Source organism: Cyphomyrmex costatus, unplaced genomic scaffold (genome assembly GCF_001594065.2).
Source record: "Cyphomyrmex costatus isolate MS0001 unplaced genomic scaffold, Ccosl1.0 scaffold30, whole genome shotgun sequence".
Lineage (NCBI taxonomy): Eukaryota > Metazoa > Arthropoda > Insecta > Hymenoptera > Formicidae > Cyphomyrmex > Cyphomyrmex costatus.
The window spans coordinates 168,910-191,528 of NW_017277125.1; the positions used below are offsets into that span (position 1 = coordinate 168,910).

General features: G+C 31.1%; 1 protein-coding gene across 1 annotated transcript; it reads left to right on the plus strand.

Moving 5' to 3' along the window:
- The first annotated feature begins 860 nt into the window (after positions 1-860).
- On the plus strand, positions 861-20,426 carry OstDelta (oligosaccharide transferase delta subunit). Its single transcript, XM_018541733.1, has 11 exons — positions 861-929; positions 2,988-3,196; positions 10,230-10,361; positions 10,549-10,709; positions 11,553-11,692; positions 11,790-12,162; positions 13,574-13,753; positions 13,853-14,084; positions 14,815-15,027; positions 15,794-15,965; positions 20,191-20,426. The coding sequence occupies exons 1-11, from the start codon at positions 920-922 to the stop codon at positions 20,334-20,336; spliced, it is 1,968 nt and encodes a 655-aa protein (XP_018397235.1). The 5' UTR covers positions 861-919; the 3' UTR covers positions 20,337-20,426.
- The last annotated feature ends 2,193 nt before the right edge of the window (positions 20,427-22,619 follow it).

A 22,619-nucleotide genomic window follows, 5' to 3' on the forward strand; every position in this document is an offset into this window, starting at 1 on the left:
TGCTCATATTGGCTGCGTTCAACAGAGAAAGCAACTTTGAAACTGTTGTAAAATTCTTGAATATGATTGACTTATACATTTAGATCTAATGAGGAAGTAAGATCAAGACCAATCATATTGAAGAGTTTTGCAACAGTTGCAAAGCTGCTTTCTCTGCTGAGTATCGATCATGAAACTTTTTCTCCTAGGATAAAAAGTGAAAATTTTTACCATTGAAGTTAATGGAGAAATTTTTCACTTTTCAGTTTTCATTCTAGGGGATAAAGTTTCATGATCGATACCCTGAACGCAGCCATTGGTCGCGTTCAGCAGACTCAACTGTTGCGAAGCGCACACTCTGTGAGCGCTCGCTGCTATTGGATGAACTAAAAGAATATACCAATAGCAGCGAGCACTCACGGATCCGCTCCGCATCAGTTGAGTCTGAACATGACCATTGGGCACGACTCAACAGTTGAGTGAGCGCTCGCTATTATTGGTGTATTCTTTTAGATCAGAATTTTAGATCTGGAAGAATACACCAATTTGCTGAGACAGGACTATTCCTTTAGATCTAAAAGTATAACCCAATCAGCGAGACGAATCATAAAACGGTTGCAAAACTAAAGGTGCAATTTCATGCTGACGCTTGACGCTTATTTTTAGCGTCAATATAGATCATGTGATACAAATTGACGAATATTAAGCATCAATTTTGATCACGTGATCTGTTTTGACGCTAAAAATAAGCGTCAACATGAAATTGTACCTTAATTGAAGTCTGCTGAACAGCAGCCTGTGTTTCCAGCTTTACATGTGAATGCACCTAAACTAGTGTAATGCGGGCATAGGATCTATTTCGAAAAGGCCATTTTGTTTGAGTATGTTCAACGTGGCGGTTGTATCGGTTCGACGATTAATTAACAGCTTATAATTCATTATGATTCTCTGTAAGTATTTTGCGAGAATATTTTTTGCGACTTATTTTGATAAGTGTTGTTCGTTCTTTATCTGTTAACTACGATTGTAATTATGTTGTACAGAAAAAAGGTATGAATATTTGTGTTTTGGCACAATACGGTTGATTTTTCAAGTTACGTGATCGCGTGTAGGTGTGTATGTACGGATCGTTTTTACATTTTAACGATTTATTATTTACGAATTTTTGTTTTAACGAGATATGTTACAGTAAATTATATGCTCCTTTGAGTCGTCCAGAATATTTCCGTTAATGATTATCTTTGCCCGATGTCATGTTTAATCGCTATTCTGACAAATATAAATAGAACTATTTCGAGTTTTTATCGAAAGTATATTTTACAATATGATGTATAATGTATATTGGCCGCATATGCATGTATAGATTTATATGAGTACTATTGAAGAAACATGTTTTCTGATATAATTTGATGTAGGCAGATCAAAAATGAACAGTATTAAAATAGCTATCCATGTATTACTCTGGTTTTATAAGTCTGCAGTCTTAAGAAGCTGGCTGTTAACTCTATGGATTCACAATTCTAATTTAAAGCAATTATGTGTACATAGATCACATTTTATTTGTTTAAATTATACTTTTCTTTACTGATTCAAATTGTGTTTTATAAGTAATATCTAGGCTCCTAAATTGAAAACATTATAAAGTTCTTCACGTATCTAAAATTTATATTTCACTTTTAATTCATACTTATTATTTTTATACTTAAAAGAGTAGAATTTATAATATAATCGTATCTTTTATTTGAAATAAAATTTGAGACACATAAAGTGGGATGAAGAATTAAAATTTAGGGCTCTCCTAACTAGAGACGGTTGGTCACTAAGATGTACAGTAAAAATTATCCATTGAGTAAACATATTTTGCGTGATGCCTGTTAAATTAGCTTTTCCATTATTGCTAAATAAATTCTAACATATTCCAAAATTAGGTGCTAATTAGGTGCTGATTAGATATCAAAGTGCAAAATTAAGTACTTGAACTATTTGGCAGAAAAATTAATATATTGGAGGGAGGAAGGTATATATAAAAATATATACACTTTTCTCTTAAGCTGACTACATGATTGACGTTTGAGCTCAAATTTCTGCCAAACGGAACGAGCATCTAATTTCACGATTTGATGTCTTTAAATAATATTAAAAAAATATATAATATATTAAAAATATAAAAATATATAATATATATTTTTGCAATATTTTTATCAAGTCTTAAAGCATCTAATTAGCTCTTAATTCCGCTATATATATATATTTTTTTTTACAAAAATATATTTTTTTGATGGAGGGGGGTGCTAACTTAATGTTATGCTAGCATTTTTTCCAATATATTTTTTTTCCCCCGCCAAACAGTTTGAACATCTAATTTCATACTTTGGCATCTAATTAGCATCTAATTTTGGAATGTGTTAGAATTCTGCGCTGGTGAGAGAACTAACTTACATTTATCTTTGCGTGCCTTTTACAATCATTTTATCAAAAAGGATCTTCGGCTATATCCCTATTTTTACAAATATTTTAATATCAAAAATAGAGACTTTATGATAAAATCAATCAATCCAATTTAGCTTTTATGCTCCTGATACAGTGGATCAAATATAATATTTTAAAGCGATCTCATTAATTTATTTTACCTAAATTCTCTTTATTTATAAATGGCATGCAAGAAACTTCAACATATCATTTCTTACTTATGACATTATTATTCCAATGTGGCCGTGGTAACTACTCAGTAGAATTTCTAGAGACTCTATTGACGACTAGACAGTAGAGTCTCTACTACTCGGGAGGTTTAAGATATTTGAGTTGGATGAAAATTTTATAAAATATATATAAAATCAAGTTTTATGTATAATAACATAATGAATGATTTATATAAATATTTTGTAATTATTTTATAACCATTTATGATTATGTGATAATTTTAGAAAACATTGTGCTGTCTTCAAAATGTCTGTATATTTTTAAACGTCTATAAATGTTGTTTCTAAAAACAGTATCAATTTTTTTAGTTGCTGTGCTACCCTTGATGTTGGTAGTATTATGTACAAATTGTGCATTCTCAGAAGTCACACAATCAACAAATTCTTATTTGTCTATGGCTGATAGAGCACGTTTGAAAAATATTCTTGAAACGGGATTTCAATTAGACGATGTACCTTCGGTATATTACACTGTCAGTGGATACAAATTACTTGGACAAACTATACCGAAAGCTGATGTAAGTTTCTTCTTTTCGTCTTATGTATATATATATATATATATATATATATATATATTTTATGTTGTGCAAAATAAATTTTAATAGCTGTAATACCAACATTTTACCATTGGAGATAAATATTTTATTTGCTCTTGTACATCATTTCTTATGCTCTTTCCTGTTGTAGTCAATAATTCAGTTTTTATGGTAAAACGTTAGATACAGCTTTTAAAATTCAACCTATATGTATATTATACAAGATAGTTAAATACTTTAAAAGATTTTAAGATATAATTTCTCACACTAAATCAAGAAAACTTTATACACATAACTAGATGCCCGAAACGGTTTATTTTTAAAAATAAATGGTCACACAAAAAGTTGAAGAAAAATTTTTGTTTTTTCTAAGAATGTTGAAAATTATTCGGGTTATTTTGATAAAATTTCATATACATTTAATGTCAAAATGATTTTTGGTATAGCGTTTCTAATGCATAAGCCTTGGTTGGGCACAGAAAGTTGCCTTTGGCACAGTTTTTTTAATGACGAATCATCTATATATGCAATTGTGCCGTTGCACAGAAATGTTGCATCTACTGTATGTGTATAGAAGCACCTCATTCAATTCAAAGTAAAATCACAAAAAACACTTGAATTATAAAAAGTAGACAAGGTCATTAAAGTTTGAAGATCACATGATTTGATTGTTCGTATATGTAGACAGTTGTATTTTACCTATGTTTTTTTATATTTGGTGTAAAAAGGTTTTATGTTTTGATCATTATTTTAATGCCAATACTTTTTATTTCGCAACTTGTAAGAATTTTGTAGAATAAATAATTTTTTCGTGATTACCTTTTTAATTTAATTGCGTTTTTTTTAATGATTTTACTTTGAATTGAATGATTGTGGTTCTGTACACAGTATATGCAACTCTTCTGTACGACGGAGACGTACAAGAACGCACAGTTACATATATCCGTCACTGAAAAAGCTGTACTAAAGGCGTAATTTTGAAATCCTCTATACGACCAACAACCAGGGCACATGCATTAAAACCGCTTTACCAGAAATCATATTTAGAGATAATAATCTAGCTATATTCCAAAATTCATCATAATCCGAGGACCCGCACAGCGTGTGTAGTCTGGTTGTAACTCAATTTGAACATTTAATCATATAAAGTTTTTGTCTTGAATTAATGTAAGGAATCATTCCTCAAAATCTTTTAGAATATGTAACTAGTATTATGTAAACTAGGTCTTCAAAAAGTCTGTAAACATTAAAATATCTCGAAAACGATCAACTCTAGCTAAAAATATATAAGAGCAAAGTTGTAGGACTTAAAAAAATCTAACTGATGATAAGAGGTTGACCTGGATGGAGTTTGCAAGACCATATGAAGGTCAAGTTGAATTTTTTAACACATTGAGCGCTGACTTATTTTTATAGGTGTATAAAGCCGAAGCTTGAAACTATTCAATGTTTGGAAATTATTTTTTATGTAATTTGAGAGCTTTGATTAGTTATCAGGAGACGCGATAGTGTTCAAAAACTGAATTTTACTATATTGTTGGAAATCACGGAAATCTGTGGCACATAGTCATTGAAGCGAATAGTCAATGTTATATGGTGTGTGTCGCCGACGCTCAACGTGTTAAATAACAATCCTCCTTTTTTTATTACATATTTCTGTAACTTAATAACAAGAGATTTTCAAAACACTTAATAAAATTTTTTTTATTTAGTACTTTTCGAGTTATAAGGCTTGAAAGTAATGCTGAATTCACACTGGACGTAGCAAGCGTCAAGCATCGGAGCAGCAACCAACCAGCATGGCGATATTTACAGTAGCGTAAAAAATATTGCCACGCTTGGTTGCTGTTTCGCTGCTTGACGCTTGCTGCGTCTAGTGTGAATCCAGCATTACAATACTGCTGGCACCAGCATTACCCAAGATGCATCGCGTGGAAGTTACACAGTCATATCATTTTCGAAATATTTTAGCATTTTCAGACTTTTTGAAGACAAAGGTATATGTACAGTATATACAGACTGAGACATTTAAAATGCTTAACAAACTGTGTAACTATCATTTTTTAAAAGTAACTATATGTATTTTTGTTATCAATTAATTTAACTCGTTATTTTGCACATTAAGATATAAAGTATATTCATAAAAAATGAATAATTTTTACCTGCGAAATATTTTATATTTTATGTTAAAATGTGCCAAAATAAAGACTAATACATCTCGTAAACTAATAATATTTTTTTCGATATTTCTTAATACTTTTATACATACAGTAGTTACAAAAATCATATTGTATAAAAAAAGAAACAATATTCTATTTTAAAAAGTGTAGGCGACCTACATGTAACTCTGAAAAATTGATTGCTAAAAAATTAATTTTATTTATTTATTTCCCTTGAAATCATATATTTGCTAAACATATTTTGATTCGACACATACTTTTAGGGATAATAGTTTGTAACACTTTAAATATCTCATTTTGTTTATACACATATTTACATGTGCGTGCGCGCGCGCGCGCGTGCAAGGTGATCCATTTTATACATGTGCGTGCAGTTATAGACGTGCACATTTTTTTTTCAATTTTAGTATAAAATCCAGTTCGGCACTATCCAATTTTACGTCTATTTTAATCATGTAAGAGAATTTTTGATTCTGTTCAGTAAATTCGGTGATTTTTATTAAACTGCAATGTTCCCATAATTTGATCGCTCCAGCATCTCATCAGGTCTGTCCCATCTGTTAAAAACACAGTTCATGAGCTGAAACGCTTTCATCTCTCTGCCGTCTCAATAGAACAAGATCAAGAATAAATAACAAACGATAGACGCTAGTATTCCGCTCGAATTCAAGTCTGTCCAAGCGTTGTTGCAATATGCAACGTTGCAGCATGTTGCAATAATATTGCTGCAAACTTTTATGCTATATGACAAAGTATTCAGTGAATATCTTTGAATCTTAAAATTATTCGAGAATTTAATGTATCTTTTAAACTGAAAAATGTTGAATTAATTCAGGACTGACCTGATATTTTTGTGTCATTTTTTCTAAAAAAATCGAATCATGATAAAAGAAAGAAATAATAAATATTTCCTGCTCGTGCGCAAGAATTATGTCGATAATGATGAATGTTATAGTTTTAAATGAAGCGTTAATAAATTAATAATTTTATAAGGTGAGATGTTATGGTACATGAATGAAAGGAAAAGTTTTGTTTGAGTATAACCTTCTCTTGAAAATGCAATAAGGAAAGTTACTAATGGAAAATTTGGATTTAATGTTTACAATTATAATATAGTAGACAAATTATTATTTGTATTGAATGTTTGATATTATTTTAATTATTTTATAAATCATCTTGCCCAGCAATTTCATAATAATTTGATGTTCATAGACATCTTGGAAAGATCTTAATAATGCTGATAAATATATTAAAATTTGTAAATAATTAATTGCGAAAAATATTACTTCAGCGGAGGATTAAGCCCTGATTTTTTTACGAGTGTCCTAAGCCTTTATGCGTGGTCTACAATGGGCAGTAGTAGTAGCGGATGAAGCAGTAAGACGTCGCAGTAAGCTGGTTTTTCGGTATTATAAGGCGTAGAGTAAGTTCGTAAGCGAAATGGTTGAAATCCATTTCTTACGTCTACTCTCTTACTCTCAACCAATGAGAACTCACAATCAGTAGCATTCAGTAGTAAAGAAAACGCGCGCAAGAAGCTAGTGCTGTTTTTGCATGCTATAACCTAAATTAAAGCATAGATGCAACACATTGAGCAAAAATTCAAATTGCTCTGGCCACATCCGAGTATACCGGAAAAATTCTTCGTCATCAGTTATCATCAATTCGCGAAATAGGTTATGGTTAAAACTTATATGTTTGCGCCTGTTCACAGATCGTATCCACCATCTCCGACTAATAATAGACCTCTTCGTCTGAATAATGCTCGATTGCAATATTAGGAGCTGATTCCATAACATCATAAATAATGTAATAAATCCAATTTTTTGTCAATCCATAATTATGGATATAAAGGATAATGCTCTTTCGTTACTGTATGGCTGTAAGTCATTGTAGACACTCAGGCGTAAAGAGACTCAAATCCTACAGCCTACTTCTAATGTCTACTCCATAATCCACTACTGCTACTGCCCATTGTAGACCACGCATTACACTATCAAGATCTTAGTAATATTTTTGCAATAATCGATATATACCTATATATATATATATGGAAACAAAGGTCTTTATTTCAGACGACGTAATTTAAACAATTATAGGCTCTATTTCTTTTGATTGTGTATTCACATGAACGGTCCGATAAAATTCTTATTGATTAAATATATTGTTCTTAATTTGTTTGCGTTTTAGTTATTAGGTGGTTGCATTAAAAGTCGCTGTTTTTTTTTTGTATTTGAGCATTAATTTCAATAACAAAATATATGAATACCTCAATCAAAATATTTTCCCTCGGAAGCTATGACTTTTTACCACTTTTCTGGCAGAAGTTGAATTCCGCGATAAAAGAATGATCTGTCTTTTGAGTAAATCCATTCAGCAACGCAATTTTCGACTTCGGAATAATTATTACGGAAGTGTGTATCTTCCAGAGTGTATTGCATTAATCGGAACAGATGATAATCGCTTGGTGCCAAGTCCAGAGAATACGCTGGGTGCGGAAGAAGCGTTTCGAGATCCATCAGTGTTTATTTCACGGCTATAGCAACATGGGGCCGAGCGTTATCATGAATATGATCAGGAGAAGAATCATCTTTCGACGATTTGATGCGATTGATGATCGTTTTTGTATCAAATTATCGTTTAAACGCTCCAATTGTTGTCGATAACGCTCGGTGATTGTTTCGTTCGGTTTAAACAGTTCATAATACACGACACCCTCCATATCTCATCAAATACAGAGCATTGCTTTGTGACCGTGGGATTACCACTTTTGAATCGTCGAAACCAGTCTCTACATACTGTTTCCGATAGAACAAATTCATCATAAGTTGTTGTCGATAACGCTCGGTGATTGTTTCGTTCGGTTTAAACAGTTCATAATACACGACACCCTCCATATCTCATCAAATACAGAGCATTGCTTTGTGACCGTGGGATTACCACTTTTGAATCGTCGAAACCAGTCTCTACATACTGTTTCCGATAGAACAAATTCATCATAAGTTGTTGTCGATAACGCTCGGTGATTGTTTCGTTCGGTTTAAACAGTTCATAATACACGACACCCTCCATATCTCATCAAATACAGAGCATTGCTTTGTGACCGTGGGATTACCACTTTTGAATCGTCGAAACCAGTCTCTACATACTGTTTCCGATAGAACAAATTCATCATAAGTTTCCGCAAATAATCGATGAGTTTTAGCTGCACTTTTTAAATCAAAATAGTGTAGAAGTACACATTGGAAAAACAACTTATCGCATTCCATTTTAATTCAGTTATAGAAAAGCACATGTGTTAAATAAGGATGGCGTCTGTTGACTGAATTTTAATGGAAAATGTTCATACTTCAGAATGACATAAGTAACAGATATCTCTGACCACAGCATATACTAGAGTCATCTAAATGTAAACAGAAGCTTTTAATGCAATCCCCTAATATATTCATTATATTAAATCCTAACTTGAATACAAAATATACATATAATATTACGCGAATCAACAAAAATTAACTTGAATTAACTAGTTGGACACCCTGTATCATACATTCATATTTTCTATAATAAGAAATAAGAATAAGAAGATCAATATAGCATCATTTTGGATGTTACAGGTAGAAGATAATAGGTAAAATAAAAAACGGCTATTATGATTGCAGATTGAAAAACGGACTCCCTCGGCTCCTTCACTCTACGATGCTTACTTAGACAGGTCTGAATTTAGGCAGAGCGCTGGCGTTTACATTTTGTTATTTACGCTTTGTCTCGTTCTATCGAGATGGCAGAGAAATGGTTCATGAGCAAAGTTTTGAATAGGCTTGTATTAAATCTTTGCCGTACTAAATAAATTGGCCTATGATATTCTAAAAATAATGAAAACTGAAAGGATTAGACATACCTCTACGCAAGGTAGGATGTATATGACGTAAAACTATGTTATATATTGCTTCCGGTGATAAATATTTATATTCTTTTTTTGCATAGTGCATTTTAACATCTAATTCCTCAATATTTTTTCTCAATTAGAAATTATTATGTAGGTCGGCTGAAAAGTAGTGCACAGTCGTACGTAATTCACAAACGAAAAAAAAAAAAAAATTCAAATAAAACAAAAAAGGCATGAAATTGTGAAATTGCATTTTATTGGTATAAGAACGTACCCATTACTGACTGATATCTATTTGTATTCGCATAACTCCGTACAAAATTAGATTAAAATATCAATTACCAATTTCGAAAGTAGAGATTTCAACCTTTAAAATACTTTTTTTTAATTTTTTATATACAATGATTTTTTTTTTATCGAGTTACAGTATTCTGAATATTGCACAATTTTGAGCGTGTTCGAAAGTGTTCTCTATTTTTTGTCGAGTAGTATATTTAAAAAAATGTTTACAATTATTTATTTTATGAAATGCTATTGTTTTACATTTAAAAAAAATATTTTATTATTTATTTTAGGAAGTATAAAATAATTAAACGAATACTCTATTTCTTAACTTTTGTCAGCAAGTGCGTATGCACGCATATAACATAAATACAAAATGAGTCATTTTAAGTGAAAATTTTTTCTGGGCAGAGAGAGATACAGAGAGTTATCGAAACATTTTTTGATAGTCTTGGTTTTTGAGAAAAATCATTTCGTTACTTAAAATGATTCATTCTGTATATATAAACTAGTATTTTTAGAGATCCGACATGTACAAATTATCTTATGATGAAAAAGCTATGCTGAAATTCCATGATTATTTGATTAGTCTTTCTGACTGAGACATTTTTTTCGTTATAACATAATATTTTGATTTCTTATATTAATAGCGATTGTGCTTGTTTAGATCATTTGCAAGTACTTAATAAAGTTCAATGGAGAAAACATCACACCTGAAACGGCATTTTATCTTATCTCCACATGGAAAACTATTGGGGAAAACTATTGCCAAGAGTTTTCTATAAGTACTGTGACAAAGGTGATATATGCTAGTATTAATGATCCAAGTTGCATTGATACTTATAACACTTATTATATATAGCATAATGAGATGTCTGCAATAATAATACTACTGTATGAAAAATAGAGATAATAATTACTTCGCGAAACAAAATATAACTATTTGTTCTTAACACACTATGTATAACAATATTTTATTTATACAGATATTGACTAATATTATACAGAAGGACACTTCTACACTGTCTGATTTGTATTATGCAGTGAGTGGGTTAACAGCTTTATCACAAAAGATACCATCTGCCAGGATTGACAAATTAGTGAAATTAATTCAAGTAACTTTGAGGAAAGATGATAGTCTATGGAAGTAAGTTAGCGAATGTTACATACAGGATGTTTCATTTTAATTGCAATAAATCAGTCAATTTTTGAAAATCATGAGATTTTAGAGAAAAATATTTCAGACAAAAGTTATAAAGTCTGAAGAGGGATACCGTCGATTTAACCTTGAGTAACGCCGCCAAGGTTAGGTCAAGGTCACTTTAAATTTTTTTAATGGAACTCCCTATTTTTCATTGCATATTGTTGTAGTTTATTTCGAGAGCTCTTCAAAATACTATAATAAAATATTTTTCCATTAAGTACTTTTCCAGTTATACTTTTCCAGTTATAATACTTGAAAGTTACAGTACAGCCGATATTAGCATTATTTGAGGTGTCCGACTGAAACTTTGGTAAAACTTGAATATTGTTCAAGATCATGACCTGAATAACATTTGTATAGGATTAAGGCTTAGAGGTTCTATCTCTTTTATTTTTACGTAAAAATAAAATTTTAGTACAAATTCTATTCTACTTTTAAAAAATTTAAAGTAACCTTGACTTGACCTTGGTAGCGCCACCCAAGGCCAAATCAATGATAACCTTTTATGTCTCCCTTCGAACCTTGTAACTTTATCTAAAATATTTTGTTCTAAAATTTCGTAATTTCCAGAAATTGTTTTAATTAAAATGAGACATCCTACGTAAAATAATATATTAGCATTTATGATAAAAATTAATGACAATTGTAATGATGTTTATGAAACTTTCGTTCTTCTGAATATAAAACATGAAGACAATAATTACTATACTGAATGGAACATCTTAAAAAAAATACATTGGTACATATTTTTAACATGGACAATATAATTTATTTTTATGTTATTAGCTTGGGATACGTGTTCCACATTGCTGCAGACATAGGTACCCCAGCAGCATTTGCTTTTGATCGTATTGAAGATGCTATAGTACAAGCAGACGAAGTCGATGGTCAATACCTGCAATTTGAAGGCGGTCTTTCTATAACAAGTATATATTTAGTTTCTATTATTCGTATAATTCCAAATTGATTTTTTTATAATTTAAATTTATTTTAACAAATTAATTTTAAAATAAATTTTTATAGGCTTCCTTATTAATGGAATTCTTAAATTATCAACTTCATTGAACAAAAAACCGCCATTAAACTTCCAACAGACTGTCAAACTGGGCAATTATCTTCTCTCGCGGCGTTCCGTGCAAACGATAAAAGGTGTTACAAATTTGCTGTCTGCTTTAACTACTTTGGCAGTTGATAGTTCTGAAAAACCAATTTGCATAACCCTAGCCGATGGAGGAATCATTATATATAATAAACAACCATTAGTTACGGTTAAAGTTTGTGATATTCTTGGTCAAGCATTGCCAACTGTGCCCAAAGTCGTTGCAAATTCTGCAACACGAGTAGGAGACGATGTTGTTATTCTCAGCAACGAGAATTTGCCATCTACAATGGATAAGTGAGTGTTATTTAAATATGATGTTTTTCCCCAATACTTTACTGAATCAGTTTTGCCATGCTGATATCAGCTATACCTTGGGGCACAGCAATAATTGTTGAATAATCCCTTTAACTTTTTTTAAAAATATAATTAAGATTAAGAAATTCAACATACATTTTTGCTAATTTTTGTTAGACTGAATGTTTCATTGTCAGGTTTTTCCATACAGATTTAGTATGTTTTATGAATAAAAAGAAATAAGAAAAAATTATATAAACATAAGTTCTAAAATGTTTTATTAAAAAGTTATAATAGAAGTATCAAAATGTATAAGAAACAGTTTTATCCTTAAGTTTTACCTAAATTTGCATTTCAAAATTTTGCCCATCTTGACATCGAAGTAATTTTGAATTTATAATTTTTTTGTGAGGAGTTGTCTTTGTGTGAGGGTTTCATCAGAAGAGTTGTAATCAGGGATTTTTTAATCAGGAAAAATAATTTCACTAGCAATTATATATTAGTATCAAAACTTTATTTAATATAATAGCGGTATACGAAAAACCAAGATCGAATACGAGGTAATATTTTGTTGGAATAAATTATTTTTAAATTGATGCTTATTAGAGCATAATAATATCAAATTGCTTATCAATTTAATTTGTGATATTACACACGTCGGATTCAGTTTAGAACTGTGTTTCAAGACCGCCAAGTACTCGGCATGTAGTTTGTTTAAACTGGAAATTGTAAGATTTACGCAAAAATATTAAGCATCGAGATTCGCTTTCTCTGTATGTGTAATGTTTTTTTATTTTAAACAAATGAAACGCAAGCAATTGGGAATTAGGCTTTCGACAGTGCGCAGTTTGCTTTTATAAAAAAGTTTTATATTAAAAAAGCTTTTCTGAAGAAGGCTCTTATTCTACAATCTGCTTTTTGTTTTCTGTTTCTTGTTTTTTGCTATTTTTCACATCTTGTCTTTTTGCTTCTTATCCCGTTTTTCGTTTTTTGTTGCTCGAGATAAAAGTTAACGAACTTCAAAAGAAACAAGAAATTGGGTAGCAAAAAATTGTAGTATACAATTATCGATAAAACGCAAAGGGGGAAAAGCAAGAAATAGGAAACAAAGAATATTGTAGAATGCCCTTAAAAGATTAGCATTAGATTAAAAGATTTAGGTTAGAGTTCGTCGTAATCCGTTCTTATTTTTACACTGTTTTAATTAGTGTCTTAAGATACTAATACGGCTCTCTGATACATGACATTTTAAGAGTATATCTAAGACAATCTTAAATGTAAGAGAAATTGGACTATGAATACCGACCTTTAAATCTACAATCAATTATTACTTAGAATATGTATAATAAATGGAATTTTCATTTTGGTCAAAAACGGCCTTAACATAATATCTAATTAATTTTACATATAGGACTCTGTTTACAATGAACCTGATGAATGTAAAACCTGATCGCGGTTTTTACAAGATATTAGTAACCGCGGCTTCGGTCAAGAATACAATTACAGTGAAAGTCTTATCTGAAGCAATATTGGACTACTTAGAGATTGGTACTGGTGATGCCGATCAGACAACTCAACCAAAACTTACGAGGTGTTTACATGATTCGTGATATTTTACACTATATACTAAATCATATATTTTTTAACAAGATATTCTATGTTTATTCATTTACATCTCTTTAATTTTCAGGATAAACACAGAATCTTCCTCAGGCAAGCTTGAACATAAAATAGAAGCTGATTCTCAGCAAAAACTAGTTATGCGATTTTTGTTACGTGATTCCGCCAATAAAAAACCAATGCGTGTGCATCAAGCCTTCGTGCGCCTTACATCTATTTCCACGTCTATTAATAATAAACGAGGCCATGAAATCTTTTTCGTTGCTGAACCTGATGCTACTCACATTTATAAATTTGACATGGTAATTTTTTATGCTGTACATTACTTCGTAAATTGAATACATATTAGAGACTTAACTGACTTAAGTATAGGGCCGTCTACAATAGGAGTAAAGCTTATAATTCACTTGATGCTATAGTACTAAGAAGTGTTTTTTGTGTATGGTAAAATTCTTTCTAATAGCAAAATTCATATGTTGGAATCGTGACGTCAGAAACGAGAAATGACACGTTAATTTATGTTATATGCCATTTATAAAGACAAATTGGATAAATTTAAATAATAAAATTATTTTAAAACTACTGTAAAAATGGACAAAAACTGTCCTCTCCTCCCTTGACAATCAGTAAATGGTCGTAAAAGGTATGTAAAGTGAGTCTCTGTACGGGCAAAAAGTACATGGTTTGGCAGCTGATGAAACGAGTAAAAAATAAGCTTTTATTGAATTTTTTGAAAAAATGGTATACGAATTAGAAGTAAATGTTAAATTTAAAGAGTAAAAAATAGGTGAAAAATTGTTTATATAAAAAAAGTATGCAACATAAACAAAAAAAAAATTGATTAGAAAATATTTTTATTATTTAAAATACTCATTCGGATAGATGAAATTTCAGTTCATTTTAATATTTCGTTTACTGAGTTAGTATACGTATCTCTAGTATATAATATATAATATTTTTTCCCCATGTAAATAGATTTTTTCATAATAGAAAGCATTCTTCTGGCATGTTATAATTTTACAAATATTTCAGCCGGTCGGAACAGCAGCTGTAAATTTCGATCACCAAAGTGGAGAATATAACATGGAATTAATTATTGGTGATGCTGTGATCAGCAATCCGTTCCAGTTCAATATTGGCAAAGTAACTCTGAAATTTCCCGAGCCGACTTCAATGGAAGGTGCTGATAAGAATATCTCTTATAAGCAAAAACCAAATGTGTATACAACTAAACCGGAAATAAAGGTATTTTTCTTGATTTATACGTGGGTTGTTTGTGATAAATTCGTGCAAAGTCTAAAATGTGGTACCAGTACATACCGAAGTAATTTTTAGTAATCGGCAACTTTTGGAGGATTGTACACTTTTAGTAATATAAATCTATTACTGAGTTTGCCGTTCATTTAAATTGACTAAATGTCGTGATTTGCGAAAAATGGATCAGAAAAAATTTCATGTAGTGTGACCGCATAATTGTTCGATTTACATTGCGAAGTCCAAATTTGGAAAATAGGGGGCATGTGGAAAGACTCTCTATAGCGTAAATCGAATTTTGTAGCGTAAATTAATTTTGTGATCACACTACACGAAATTCTTTCTGATTTATTTTCTGTAAATTACTACTTAATCAATTCAAATGAACACCAAACACAAAATAATAGATCTATCTCACTAAAATTTGATGTGTAATTTTCCAAGAGTTGCCGAATACTAAAAATAATTTCGATACGTATTGATGGTTCCATATTTTAGACTTTACACGAATTTATCAAACAACCCATGTACATATATGTATCTGATATATGCCAATGCTCGTTTGTGACATAAAATCGTTCATAATTTTGTCACTTCCAAAACATTGGCAAAGAATTATGTCAAAGTTATTATAACATTCGCAAAGTAGCATTTGCGTAATAGTTTTTATTTTCTTTGACAAACATCGACATTTTTTTGATAAATTAAAGCTGTTATCAAAGTGTTTTTCTGAACTCTTGTTACTTTTAAATTTCAGCATATGTTCCGCGAGCCTGAACGAAGACCTCCTGCATTTGTATCAAATTTATTCACAGGATTATGCTTGGCACCAGTTTTACTGTTGTTGATTTTATGGACTCGACTCAGTGTCAATATTTCAAACTTTCCCTTGTCTCTCAGCGCGATTACATTCCATCTTGGATTAGGAGGTAAATATCATTTTATTGATAGAGGACACTTAATATATAATTAGATTTCCATGCATATTTTTGTTAGATAAGAAAATGAGATTAAAACGATTTTGTTTGATCAAAACAGCAACTTAATACACATGCACGCATGAACGCACACGCATCCCATGTAGCACCGAAAGTTTTTAGAAATATCTTAGAATATTTCAACCCGAAAAGTGAAATATTTTATAAAAATAACAAAATATGTCCGTAACATTTCTGAGAACTTTGGAATACCAAAATGTCTGCGATTCTTGCACACGAAATTTTGTTAAAAGGTTGGTGAAGTGTCTCAGAAAAAATCTGCAAATCTTTTGAAATATTACCGAAAAGATTTTAACTATTTCTAGACTTTAAAAATGATATTTAAATATATGTTGTTTATATTATTGATACTTAATTATAATATTTAAATTTTTGTTATATTGACGTAAATTTAAATATTATTTGAGTCAATTAAATATATATTTAAATATCATTTCTAAAGTATTTTCAAAATTTATTAAGAATTTTGCAATCTGCTTACAGATTACAAAACTTATTGAAATAAATTTACAAGTATTTTTCAAAAATGATAATTGTGTTACTAACTATTTTGACTAATTAATAATTTGAATATGTTGTATATGTGTAAGCATGTATATATAATCACTATTAAAAGACTATTTACACCTGCAGTTTTAACATAATATCATTGTTTATACACGACAGTTTTTTGCAATTAAAAATTAAAACAGAACAATTTACGGTAACGTCAAAATGACGTTAAACTGAATCGTGATTGATCAAAAAATGACTTTTAGTTAACGTTTTGGAACCATTTTAACGTTATGATGATTTTTTTTTCTTTGTGAATGTTTTTCAATTTATTGTATATCATAGATTTTAGAAACATGTCTGTTGTAACATTTCATGTGACATATTGCAGAATCTTTTATATTGCAACATGTTATGTTTTGACATATTGTAGAATCATTTTAAAATTATTGCACATGAAATGTGGAAGATTGAATTTCTGAAAATTTTCCGTAACAATCGGTGCTGTATGGGTTGCGCATCCACACGCACATACACACATGTGTATGTCGTCACTGACTTCTCCAATATACTTGTCTTCCTGACACTTCACCTTTAACCAGGAGCGCCGTACGGCATTGAGTGCCGTAAAATTGTTTTTCTGAAAAATCATGTACAATGCAGGTCTTTTACTGACCTTCTGTATTTCTCATTTAACATCTCAACCATAAAATAACGCAGTTGTCGCATTTTTTCTATTAAGTTGATTAGCTTTTTATCTACTTTAAAATCAATAAAGCACGTTTTGCAGCACGGAATGACGCGCGCGCCTTAAAACGTAGAATTTTGTTTATATAAATAAATATAATAGTAATAATGCGAGATGTTAAATCGTTCTCCACATTTTATAATTTATTTTTACTTTCATTGATATTTAATATCTCTTTAAGTAGTTAGGTTAGGTTAGTTTACAAATAAGTAGCTCAAATTTCGAAATAGTTTTAGAGAATATATCCTAAATTCAAATCTTCTCCCAAATCTTTTACAGCAAGTCCCAAAAATATTCTAAATCAAGAGATATTTTGTAAATATTAGGTTGGAGGAAAAGTTTTGTGGTATTTTGTATTAGTTCAAAATTATATATTGTATATTTAAAAAATTAGCGATTATACAATTCGATAGAATAAAATTTCAGCTTTAAGAATCTGATTTTTTAATTGCGGTATGATGATTTTTAACGTAGTTATGAGCAAATAAAATTAAAATGTTCCTTTATTTAACTCGTAAGTAACTCAGGAACAAAAAATCGCAGGAATATTTTTTAGAAACAAATTTTTAAGAAAAACTTCAAGCTTTCACGTTAGACAGTTGAAAATTTTTGCAATTCGTTTTTTTACATGACATATCCATAAAGTGAGAAGAAAAATTTTAATTTTGTTTTCAGCTTGTAGTTTCCTTTTTTAGTTCATGTAAATTTAGTAAAAATTAGTTCACATGAACTAAAAGTTATAAAAAAATTATAAAAACCTTTCGAAAGTACAGATTTCAAGCTTTAAAATCTTTTTTTTTTTTTTTTAATTTTATTCATTTTTTATGAAGCCATTATATCGTATACAACAGTTTTGAGCTAACAAAAATCGCAAAACTTTTCCTCCAACTCAGTACTTGGAGAGATGCAATTATCTTACTTTTAAATTTCTGATTGTTTGTCTAATCAAACTTTTTATTTTATAAGAAAGTAAACACAAACTTTTAATATTATAGTTAGATTTTAATATTATATTCTATTATTATAAATATATTTTATTTGCTTTTATGCCTATTATTTATTTATCCAATTATTATAACTCCTGAATAATAAATTTATAATGCGTCATTCAGTATCGCGCCCACCCGTTAACGTTCGACCAGGAAATGCCGCCCGGTTAAGGGTTAAACTATAAACATTGAAAAGAACAGACAGTAGGAACAAGAAATAAAAATTTTCAACATATCAAAAACCATGTATGCTAGAATAGACGATATTTTGAAATTTTAAATTCCCTGTTTCTATTGCCTGTGCTTTTCATTTTGTTTCTGGTTTTAAGCTCTCCTCACTTACAGACCGTATCAAAAAATTTCTTATAGCTCCGAATGCTCTTGTCCTCCTTTTATTTGCTTTTATCTTCCCTGCTTCTTTCTATAATTACCCTTTTCTTTTCTTCGTTTTGGCCCTTTCTTCTAATCGTCTAAATTTTTCTATCACTTTTATCATTGTCTGTCTCTTTCTTTGATCTTTTCCACCTTTTCTTTCATTTTCCAAATCTCCTTTTCCAAGCGTTCGTACACTTCCCTTTTTATTTCTCTGCCTACCTGATCATGTATTTCTTTTTTGTTCCTTCTTTTTACATTATAATGAACCTATTGTTCTCATTGATCGCATCTAGCAGACTCAACTGTTGCGAAGCAGATTCGTGAGCATTCGCTGCTATTGATATATTCTTTTAGATCATCCAATAGCAGCAAGCGCTGACGGATCCGCACCCGCAACAGTTGAGTTTACTGAATATGAACATCCTCCCTCCTCCCCCTCCTTCACACCCTCACCCTCTTCCTCTTTCTCTTCTTCTTCATTATAGGCTTTACCTATTATTCTTCACGCATTGCGTTCAGGACTCTATTGATGACGATTTCTAATTTTCAGTTAATCTTTTCGATGATCTTTCCGGGGATCGCTTGCCTATTGTTTCTTACTATCTTAAACGTGTATTATCAGCTCTTCCGATATGGTTGTTCCATTCTTTGATGAACTTCTGGGACTCCGCATTCCTTTCTGATTTCCCCGTTTCTTACTCTGTCCTTCCTGGTCCTTCTAGTTATTATGTGTATGATACAGAGGGTCTGACATGTACAAACCTTACAAATTAGTATTATTGATAATATATTTCACTTTAATTTTATGTACAATATCTATTGCATATTGTGACATACTGTGACATAGATCTCAATAAAGCAATATTAATGCTAGAGAATCAAAATCCAGATCATCGTCAGTATTCTACGTCAATCTATCAATTTTAACGGCAGATGATTAATATTATTATCAATATTTGTTAATATATTGACATTATTATTGACCGTCTAGAGCCACCTTAAGGCCTCAGACACAGTGTGAGGGAATAGCGATAGCGATAGAATACTACGATTTTAACCCAGAAACTTCCGGTGTATCTCATTTCTGATAATTGAAATTGTATTATTTCTATTATCAATATTTCCTCGCATTGTATTTGGGACTTTATTCGCTTATCTCCTATTTTTGCCTCCAATTTCTTGTTTTTTGCCTCATTCTATTCTCACAAATTCATATCTCTGTAACTTCTCTAAATGCTGCTTTCTCTTATAATCTTTACACAAATTGTACACTCATCCACTCTTGCATCACTTACTAAGTTTATTTTACCAGCTAACAAATTCAATTAAAAAATATTTACGATATAATGAAAAATATGCCCGATATATTGCTTGGCAGATGATGTTACATAGTCTTCTGTTTTCATTGGGCGCACACAGTATGCCGTGATGTTTGTCTCGAATGTGATTATATTCTTCGTCACATTTGTAGTCAATTCACTATAGAAATTATTTATATCTACTACATTGCACCATAATGCAGTATGAATAACTATGATTATTTTATTTTTAGGCATCTTTGTGCTGTTCGGTATTTTCTGGTTGAAGCTTAATATGTTCATCACGCTGCAATATCTCCTTGGTTTTGGTATTGTTACATTCCTCGCTGGTAATAAGATGCTATCTCAGATAGCACACAGGCACAAATCAATACGTTAATTTATACTCTATAGTGTGAAAACTTTGTCGCAGTTGGCAATTTAAAGTGAATAATAAATACCAAACTACCATCGATAAGTTTAAAATGGCCAATCAACTTGTTAACATGAAAAAACATTATTTTCCACTGTTTTTTCATTTATTAAATGTGAATTATGTAACATATATATTGTTTATTTTGTTTATTATGTTTCACTTTACAATGATCTGGATTGAATAATTAGACAACATTTATATCTTATATCAGCATTAATGATTAGAAAAAAATAGTATTAATAAACTAGAATTATATAATCCCACATATCTAGGCTTGAATTACAAAATTTGATACTAGCATTAAATTATTTTTATTAGTATATAGTGTTAAGCCGCGTACAAATTTGTATAAGAATTCCATCGCAAACACCATTGCGAGCACTACTGCGACGATAATACCTTTGCTGTAATCACCGCCGCATCGCCCCGAACAACCCTTATCATGAACGTCGCCGCGTACGATTATATTATGTTTGGTGATAAATTGACTCCCCTTGCGACCTTGTCAGGACGTTCTGATGTTTCCGGTGATATGTAAGTATACGGCGATGTTCGAGGCAGTCGAAACACTGTCCATACAGGTGCCGTTTTATTTGCGATGGTGCGGTAGCGTTCGCAACAACATTCATATTGCATGCCATCTTTTTCGCGACGGTATTCTGATACAGGGTCTTTCATTAAGAGGTTTTATTTTAAATTAATGAAAAAAAAACGAATATAAGTTTTTGAAAACGTTGAGATATATTTATTCTAATTCAAAGTACACATTGTGCGATTAAACGTGGAACACAATATCAGCCACAAATCGCTTCGACTTTTCTTACAAATGGACATTCTTTTGAGTAAATTTTTCATCATATTTTTGCACAATTGCGGCTCAATTTCATTAACGGTTCGAATATTGTCTTTGAGCTCCTGAATCGTTTGCGGAGCATTTTTGTAAATCTTATCTTTCACATAATCCTAAAGGAAAAAATCCAGGGGTGTCAAATTGCACGATTTGGGCGGCCAATTGAAGTTTCCATTACGCGAAATGATACATCCAAGGAAACTTCTCCGCCAAATATTTTATCATGTATAGTGAATTTTCACTATTTTTATGCGTTGTTCAAGCAAATATCGATCTATTGTTATTAATCGCATAGTTTTTACTCGACAACTGTTAAATATGACAACTCTATTTGTAACAGGTACAAAATACCGCAAAATTTAAAATAAATTTTCTTAATAGAAAACCCTGTGCAAGTCTGTACGCGGCCTTACATTTTTTACAAACTAGTAGTGAAACTTTATCGTGTATAATACCGACAAGAGCAAGTAAACTAAAAAGATGCTAAAATTTTGCGTTTATATCTAGAATAAATACCTTTTTTTATAGTAATGTAAATTTTCAAGTATAATAAAAAGTACTTGCATGATCTTTAATTATCCAACATAACGTGAAATAAGTTATAAATCAGTGTCTATATTATAAAAATTTTGTATCATTTTGTTATATTTGATCGACAGTATCTTCAATTGATTTTTATATTTCATCTGTTCAAAAATTACTCATATTTCTGTTTATCAGTAATTATGATAATATTTATGTTAAAATAGATTATAATAATCTATAATTTATAATTTATTTGTTACGAGAAATAGTTGCAACGATAATCACAACGCCCTATAATGCATCGTTTCCGACCGGTGGACTGGCAGGATGCCATCTTCCAATGCTAGCGATGAGGGTGCGGTGCAGTATAAAAATACGCGATTGTTGATACCGACTCTCAATTCCATCCTGATTCAGATCTTCGCCGACACTGAACAAAGAGGTAGAGAGTACTCTGTCTCTGTCGAGCGTTTTCGATAGTCGATTGCCAGCGCATCTGCATTATTGTTCCCATCCGCACAAGAAAACCAGGTGATGGAGCGTTCTCCACCTTTGTCAAGCGTTCTCGACAGTCGACCATTAATGTCTCCGTACCGTTCCACCGGCAATAGCCAGGAGATAGTGTTCTCCGCCGAGCATTCTCGGCCGTCGATAGCCGCTCGCATCCTAGACATCTTATTGCATTGCGGGGAAACGAGCCTAACGACTCCGCGCTGCGACCGCTCGCGCTGGGGTATACTCTCGTACGGCATCCACTCAAATTACAGCATCGCCGCCTGTAATTTACACCGCGTAACTGCGCGTAATCCACCGCAAACGGGATTTAAAGAGTCCGATTCAACACAGTTTTTGTTCGCAACGTTCACACACAC

Excerpts from the sequence above, each read along its gene's own strand:
- OstDelta (XM_018541733.1), top strand. Across the intron at positions 11,693-11,789 it reads AGGCGGTCTTTCTATAACAA|GCTTCCTTATTAATGGAATT; the intron begins GTATATATTTAG and ends AAATTTTTATAG. Across the intron at positions 15,028-15,793 it reads CAACTAAACCGGAAATAAAG|CATATGTTCCGCGAGCCTGA; the intron begins GTATTTTTCTTG and ends TTTAAATTTCAG.